General features: G+C 37.6%; 1 protein-coding gene across 1 annotated transcript; it reads right to left on the reverse strand.

The window, feature by feature from the left end:
• Nucleotides 1–1666: 1666 nt before the first annotated feature.
• LOC133867461 (uncharacterized) lies at nucleotides 1667–7450 on the reverse strand. The gene is made up of 3 exons (XM_062304233.1): nucleotides 7161–7450; nucleotides 2384–2589; nucleotides 1667–2128 (listed from the first exon to the last, which is right to left on the reverse strand). The coding sequence occupies exons 1-3, from the start codon at nucleotides 7260–7262 to the stop codon at nucleotides 1861–1863; spliced, it is 576 nt and encodes a 191-aa protein (XP_062160217.1). The 5' UTR covers nucleotides 7263–7450; the 3' UTR covers nucleotides 1667–1860.
• Nucleotides 7451–8046: the final 596 nt, after the last annotated feature.

An 8046-nucleotide genomic window follows, 5' to 3' on the forward strand; every position in this document is an offset into this window, starting at 1 on the left:
ACCAGCAAATTTTCCTTATTAAAGGTGGTTGGGACCTCTTCGATGGTATTAAAGATGATGTGATCACTCCTTGAAGTTCACTTGGGGTGACCCACCACTCCTTTATCCCCAAGGGATGGGTCAGCCATTCATATGAGAACGGCTACAACACCCCTCGATAATCAGTTAAAAAAAAAAAAAAAACTTGTTGATGTGAAAGGGAGATGTTAGCGTATAAGCTACTCCTACGTAAAACAAAAAAAAAAAAATGGTTACATACTACACAAAAATTCAAAAAATATTTTATAAAGCTGATCAAAGAGTTACTAAAACCTTGCCACCTCAATTTTGATAAATATTTGTGTGGTGTTTTTATAATATGTAGAATTACTCTTTGAAGATAATCTGTTAGAGTGGATTTTAAGCCCTTATTAACTAAATTTTACAGAATTTGGTATTTTAGCCATGCTGTTAGAGATACTCTCCGAGTATTTTGCTCCAAAAAATGCTTAAAAATGTATTTTGGGAGAAGCTTGAAAATGATTTTTTTTTTTTTCAAAAAAAAAAAAAACTTTTTCAAGCCTTTTCCATAAAGAAAAACTCTATTTTTCAACGTAATCCTAAACATGATCTAAATGCTTTGAAAATGTGAGTAACTAAAATACTAAAAAAGAAAAAAAAATCATTTAACTAAAATTTAACGAGGCCATATGAATGCTATAATTTGAAAAGAAAAATGCTACAAATGCTCCAACTTATACCCTCCCAAATGCTTACTAAACGACGTGACACTAAAAATTTCAATTAAATTTTAAATGGATCGTTAAATCATAATTTTAATATCACGTCAAAGAATGTAAATTTGAAAGTACGTGAGTGTGAGTGCTTATAATATTTCTCAATAAAAAAATAAAAATCTATAAGAGAGAGTAGTCCACGTGAGGCCATTCGCTGTTACAAGGAAAATCGTTAACGTTTGTGACCGACCTCGGAGTTGGAAGTTGGAACTGCTATTCTCCGGGTCGCATAAAGAGCATCAGAAAGTTTGTTTTGTTTTGGTGTGTCCCTGAAAAAGAAAAAGGATCCCCACTCGACTCTGAATCCTGATCCTCCGCCGGCAATAAAGTGAAAAACTTTCAGCTTCTACTTGGACTTTGTATTCGATCATCTCGATTGCCTTTTAACTATTCCATTTTGCCTTTTTCTACCACCACCCTTTTATCCTCTCTTGCTGTTCTTTATTTTATTACCTGTTGCTTTTTTCTCCTTCACTTATTCCTCCATTGGCCTCCTTTCTCTTTCTCTTTCCCTTTTCTTTCTCCTTTATCCTTTATCCTTTATCCTTTATCCTCATTCTCTCTGCCCTTCTTCACCCATTACCTCAACTCTCTTCCTCACTTTTTCAAGATCAATATGCTACATATATTCAAAGGATTGATCGCACTGGCTCACTCGATCGAATTGCAACCCAATTAGTGATCGAAGTCTTCAAATCTCCATTTCCAGCCATCTATTGAACCTGCATTTTATACCAACTCAATGCTAAACCAAATTCTACAACTAAACAACTCAGAATAACATGTTCTGACAGTAAAACCTTTGCAGTTTTATATGAGGAAAATGATTTATTCCTTGACATTTTGGATATAAATCCATTTACTTAATCATCAGGAAGCTGAAAACGCAGTTCTAGAAGACATGATATATTTCTGATTCTCTGAACCATGCATTCAGCAAAACTAGGACCCATAACAGCACATCTATCACTAGATACGCACAATGTTCAGTCAAATAGCGTATAACAATCAGAGAGGCAATGGAACACGTATACAACATCACCATGCAAAACTTAGACGCTATTTGGTCTCATTACATGATGTTCTATGCGTATCCAGTCATTCCAACAGTTGAGCTTGCTCGATTTGCTTTATGGGCCACTGGAGTAGTAGTTGCCTTGGTGAAGTACATGTAGTAATACACGTTGAGAATCATTGATGCAACCACAAACACTGCAGCAGCAATGAAGACGCCTTTCCGCAATGTTTCACATGAGAAGTTCTGAGCATAAATCATTGACCGATACTTAGTGTGGTAAGCATTCTTCGTCGCCCCTGCAATTAGACATGCTTCCGCAACCAGAAAAGTCACCCTGGAGATGCATAATATGCAATTAGAACATCATGTGAATCGGAGAAGTACGCTCCAGCGATTTATCATAATGGCAGGAATAGAGGAGTTAAAAGTCAAAACTCCTCCAAGGAACTATAATCCAGAGAGAGAGATTGTATCAGCCACAAAACACATTAGCCAAATAGTCCAGAAGCAACTGAAAAGATGATGCTTTTAAATCAGGTGTTACTAGAATAAGAGAGCAAGTGTTAACTAGGTAAACCAGAATTCTCACCATGAGGAGACAAAATAAATAATAGACCAGGCTCGGTCCCCACCAGGGGCTAAAGGTCTCCCAAAACACATGCACTTTGTCACGCCCATAAGTAGAGATTCACTTGAAAGAAGGAACAAGAAAGAACCCACCCCATAACCAGTTGCAACATCTGAGTTGTAAACACAATAAGTTTCATTTGTTCGAGGATCTGGTACCGTATGGCCCTGTTTCGAAGGGAAAAATCGTCTTAATGCCGCATCTTAGCTAAATGAATAGGCATGTAGTATTCAGAAGTGTCAAAAAAATCAGCAAGAAATTAACAATATTGTCCGACAAAGCATAGTTTGTGCGTACGCATTGCTAAACTGCAAGTAAGAAGTTGTAGATAATAATTGAAATGTAAGCTAAAGTTGCAGTGCTTAAGCACATTGGGCAAAATTTAGTTTGTTGCTAGTATGTATGAATATGTGCAGATGCCAACATGCTTCCACTCTTCACTCGCAAATGCTCAAAAGACTAGTCCCTACTTAATGTTTAAATAACTACCCATCCCAGAAATGCTCAGTTACTTGCTTTGGTATCACTGAATAAAAAGTTTTACAAACAACTCCATATCCAGTACATTGTTGCACCTGTCATAAGTATAAAATGTTGCCATCAACTGCAAATTCGATTTGAAGTTATGATGCTATTATGCTACCATTTGACACATACTTCCATGAATCACTAGGATGGAAATAAGCAAATAGATGTCTATACGTATTAAGATATTTATAGAACATGGCAATATGGCAATGCGTCCCCACACTTGAGAATCATTATTATGAGGTCTACAGTTAGTAAGTACAAACCATCAAACAAACAAATACCAGATCTTGAAGTTTTGGCCAGAAACTATGGAAGCACAAATCCGAAATGCAACATCTGGCTATTGGTGAAGTTGATGCTTCACCTTGATTTTGCTTTGCTGGAAAATTAGCTACCTTTGCTAGGTCTAGACCTAGGTGTGACACCCCATCAAGTTAGTCCCGCTTTGGGAAAATGAATTCCCTACATTTAGTGGATGGGTTATAAAGATTCACATTAGTGTTAAATCTCACATTGGTTGCTTGCTAAGTAAGGTTAGCTTTATAAATTATTCTATGGAGCTACATTGTAACTTGACTAGATTTTTTGGAGTAATAGCATAGATGTGGCTACCGCTTCTTTGGGCTGCATGAGATAGGCCCTAACGAGAATACTAGGGATTTGAGTAGGGAAGATTGTTACACTCTAGAAAGTTTTTTATGGAATGGGAAGGATGAGAAGGCTCGGGCTAAAGTGGCTTGGGAGAAAGTTTGTGTGCCTAAGAAGGAGGGAGGTCTTGGGCTTAAAAGATTGGCTATTTGGAATCAGGTTTCTATGCTAAACCATGTTTGGAATCTCTTCTCTCGTGCTGGTTCTCTTTGGGTTGCTTGGATTCAGCACAACCGGTTGAAAGGGCGGAGCTTTTGGGAGGTTCCCATCCCTCAATATTGTCCTTAGAGTTGGAGGAAAATCCTGAATCTTAGGAGTCTTGCCAAGCAGTTCCTTAAGTTCAAGATTGGCGATGGGAGTAGCATTTTCCTTTGGCATGATTACTGGCATCCAACAGGTAGATTGATTGATACTTTTGGTTATAGAATTGTGTATGATGCTGGTCCTTCTATTGGTCCTATGCTGTCTTCTATTATCAAGAGTAGGGATTGGTCCTGGCCTCCTGCTAGATCGGAGGCTATTGCTGATATTCAAAGCCGGTTGCCTAAAATTGATCGTGGTGAGGTTGATCAACCGGTCTGGGACACTAAGAGTGGTGTTTTTTCTAGTGCTGAAACTTGGGAGAGGCCTAGGGTTAAGAAACCGGAGGTTGTTTGGCATGAAATTGTCTGGTTTTTTGCTGCTATTCCTAGACATGCTTTTATTCTTTGGCTTGCTTTCCATGATGCTTTGTCTACTAAGGAAAAACTCTGCGGGTGGGACTATAGTGGGGACAGTCCATGCCTCTTCTGCCATGCTAGCCAAGAGTCCCGTGACCACTTATTCTTTTGAGTGTAGCTTTAGTAGAAGAATCTGGAGGTCTCTTATGGCTGAGTGTAGGATGATTGATATCCCAATTTCTTGAGATTCGATTGTTCAATGGAGTTTAAGGTGCATGAAAGGTAAGCAGCTGCAAGCCACGGCTAGGAGACTTTGTTTTGCTGCTGCAGTGTATAATTTGTGGTTGAATCGGAATGCCCTTCTTCATGGCCGGGCTCCTAAGACCGAAGACGGGATCCTTTCTAAGATACGTTGGGGGGTTAAAGTGAAATTAATAGCCAGATTTTCCTTGTAGGCTGTTTGGGTTGAGCTGGTTGTTTGAACTGGTTGCTGTTCTGCATTTGGTTCTTGTTTGAGTTCTGCCTCTTGTTTTTTTGGGGTTTTGTTTTGGGAGTTGTTGGGGTTTGGTTGTTATCCCTGCTGGGATTTTGATTCCAGTTTTGACTGAAGTGTTGTAAAGCTTTGTTTGGTTTTATAAAGGGTTTTATTCATCCAAGAAAAAAAGATGCTCATGGGTTACTAGTTGATACTGAACTTTTTAAGTGATTTCTAAGGAGCCTTATTGTAACTCGACTAGTCTTTTTTGGAGTAACAGCATAGATATGGCTAGCACTTTCCTTGAGTTGTTACACTATACCAAGTTAAATATTTTTTGGAAAGCGCAAGGGGCGCAACCTAAGTAAGTACACAGGAAGAACAAGAGAAAAACACTCAGAAAATCCAGAACTAGAAAAAAAAGTACAAAAATATGCAGAGTAGAGACAATAAGAAGGGCGTTAACAGAGATCCACTCAAAAAGGAAATTAAGAAAACAAATATGTAGATCCAAGCTCGTTTTCTTGCGATCCTCGAAGCTTCAAGTGTTCTTTTCTCTCTCTATATGCACCACATTAAGAAGGAAGGGATTAAATTCCAAACAATATCGATATCATTTTGACCAACCCTTCTTTTCTAACACGCCATGAAATCCACCACCCATCTAGGCATAACCAACTCTAGTCCAAACATCTTAAATACCATATTTCATAAATATCTCGCAACATCACAATAAAGAAGAATATTTGGAGTTTCCCTACTGCTTTTACACATACAACACCAATCTATCACTATGATGTGACGCTTGCGGAAATTGTCCAATGTGAGAATTTTCCCCAAGGATGTTGTCCAAGTGAAAAAGAAAAAGCCAACCTAAAAGGAGCCTTAGACATCCAAATGCTCTTCCAATGGAAGGAGTAATCAACGTTGGGAAGAAGAACCTTGTAAAAATATTTAACCTCAAAGTTCTTCTTTTCGAGGGCATACAATATACCTTATCAGTTCGTCCCCAACCCACCCTAGCTGAAGACAAGACATTGAAGAAAGAAGACATTGAGTCCACCTCCCAGTCATGCACCAACATGATGAAGATAATGTCCCAATGAACCACATCATTACCAAACTAAATACATACGTTTCACATGAAATTTCATTTGGTTACTAAAGAATCATAAGCACTCCAAGTATAAGTCTCTTGAGTAGATGAATAATAATAAAAAGAAGCATGCTTTTCTTGCAATAACATATTTCTAGCTCTTGCCCCGTTGTTGCAGGAAATCCACGGTACAACAGAATACACCTAAACTTCAATGGAGCTTGCATAAATCAAGGGACGAAATAACGTATGAACTAATCAATTAACTTTTAGTGAGCTAATGTGAGGATGATTTCAGAAATGAAATGCCGGATTGAAAGGAATTCAAATTTAGTAGGAGCAAGCTAAGAGTAGGAAAGACCTCTTATTTGGAGAATCTCAATCAATTACAAGGATCTTGGATTTATGCAAGTTGAGAATTAACACGCTGAGTAGTCCTTTGTAAGGGCTTGATACCACATGTGGGGATACCACCTTAACCCAAAATCTTACCCCAATGGGTTTGTAGCTCTTAAGACAGTTTGTGATAACCATGAACAGAGGAAAATTCTGGATCAAAGCAACGAAAATTCGACAACCCCACCCCCCAGTGAATGTAGTAGGATGGACAGATCGCATGATCGAGTGTGTGTCTTCAACTCAGGAATGGAACCAACAGAAAGAAAGGGATAAGCTTGAACAGCCAAGAACCCACGATAAGTCAAACATCTAAGGATTAAATCATAGATAACATTTAAATTTGAAATTGTATCTTATCACTCGTAAAGCACCTGTTGCTGCACGTGTATGAAATTGTTAATATACAAAGACCTCTCTCAATGACAGTTGACAGATGTGTGAGAGATTATACTATCTTTGAGCTTACGTTTTAGTAGCTAACAATGTTGCATCAAGCACTGGCTATTGTCACTACGTAACCCACTGTAAGATTCAATCGCTCAACTAGTCACATGTTTTTGTGGTGACAGTAAACCCCAGAATCAGAGAACAATCATTCATCCAAAAAAAAATTCAGAGAACATTCCGTCGAAACGAAAAGCTACCTTTTTGCTACCCAGCAACAGACGAATTCCTAAAGGAAAATGAGACACTAAATCCTAATTCAGAAATATTAGGAACCAAAAAACTAAACAAACACATCCACAAACACACAGATCTCTATTATTTGAACAAATCACAGAAACCCAACAAATCATTTACCCATTCAGGGAAAAAAAAAGGCAAATAATTTACTGGGAAAGAGATCAATGTAAAAATGAGAAGAAACCCAACTGCGATTACAGCACAAGAGGTGTAACAATTGAAAGTAAAGTTGAAATCTTTGCTTACTGTGCTTCTTCGTCTCTCAGCAGCAATGGCGAACCCAAAGGCTAACAAGCTTAGAACCACCACCAGAAGGTGCACCAGGGTCGAGCCCTTTCCTTCACCCATCTCTTCCCAAAGAGAGAGAAAGCACAATTTCAGCGAGAGAGAGAGAGAGAGAGAGAGAGAGAGAGAGAGAGATTGAAGCACCTGAGCAGTGTGAAAAATGTGTGAGAGACACTGAGAACTTTACTTTGTACGCAGTGGAGTGGGAAACAGTGAATGTTTGTGTTGAGAAGAAGAATTGGAATCTTAGACCCACGCGCAGGGAGCGAGCTTTGAAACGCACGGGACTCGTAGTTGAGTAAACTGGTTCTCAGTGGTGAGGAGGTGTTGTGGAAACGCCAGGACAGAACAGTGGGTATTTAAGCTTGTAGTACGACGAGGCGGGATAAAGGTGCTTTGGAGTAAAATATAAATATTATTTTTATAAATAGTTTAAAATGAATTAAAAAAAATTTTAAAACCTTTTCAAAATCATAAAAATTAAGATATCAACATTTGAATTATCTAATTAAAATTATAGTAAGACCTTTCTATCCATAAGTTATCTTGAAATTTTTTAAAAATCGTGTTTGATAATGGTTTTGAAAGTGTTTTTTGATTTATAAATTTTGTTTCTTAAAGTATATATATATATATATATATAAAGATTTGAATTATTTATTATGTGAAAATTAGAATAAAGTTCATATGAATAAAATGCCCAATAAAATATCATAAGAAATGTGATGAATCGCCACTTTATTGAAAAAAAAAAAATCAAAACAAAATTATAAACTATATTTGGGATCAAGTGTCTAGTTTATCCCCTAAATCAATGGTAACTAGATGAATCTTTTTTCTTTTTCTT

This window comes from Alnus glutinosa, chromosome 4 (genome assembly GCF_958979055.1).
Source record: "Alnus glutinosa chromosome 4, dhAlnGlut1.1, whole genome shotgun sequence".
Lineage (NCBI taxonomy): Eukaryota > Viridiplantae > Streptophyta > Magnoliopsida > Fagales > Betulaceae > Alnus > Alnus glutinosa.

Bases quoted from the DNA above. Each gene is read 5' to 3' on its own strand.
- LOC133867461 (XM_062304233.1), bottom strand. From the start codon at position 7,262: ATGGGTGAAGGAAAGGGCTCGACCCTGGTGCACCTTCTGGTGGTGGTT. The intron at 2,590-7,160 runs GTAAGCAAAGAT...CCTTCGAAACAG, and splicing joins CTGAGAGACGAAGAAGCACA to GGCCATACGGTACCAGATCC. The intron at 2,129-2,383 runs GTGAGAATTCTG...ATGCATCTCCAG, and splicing joins ATTTATTTTGTCTCCTCATG to GGTGACTTTTCTGGTTGCGG.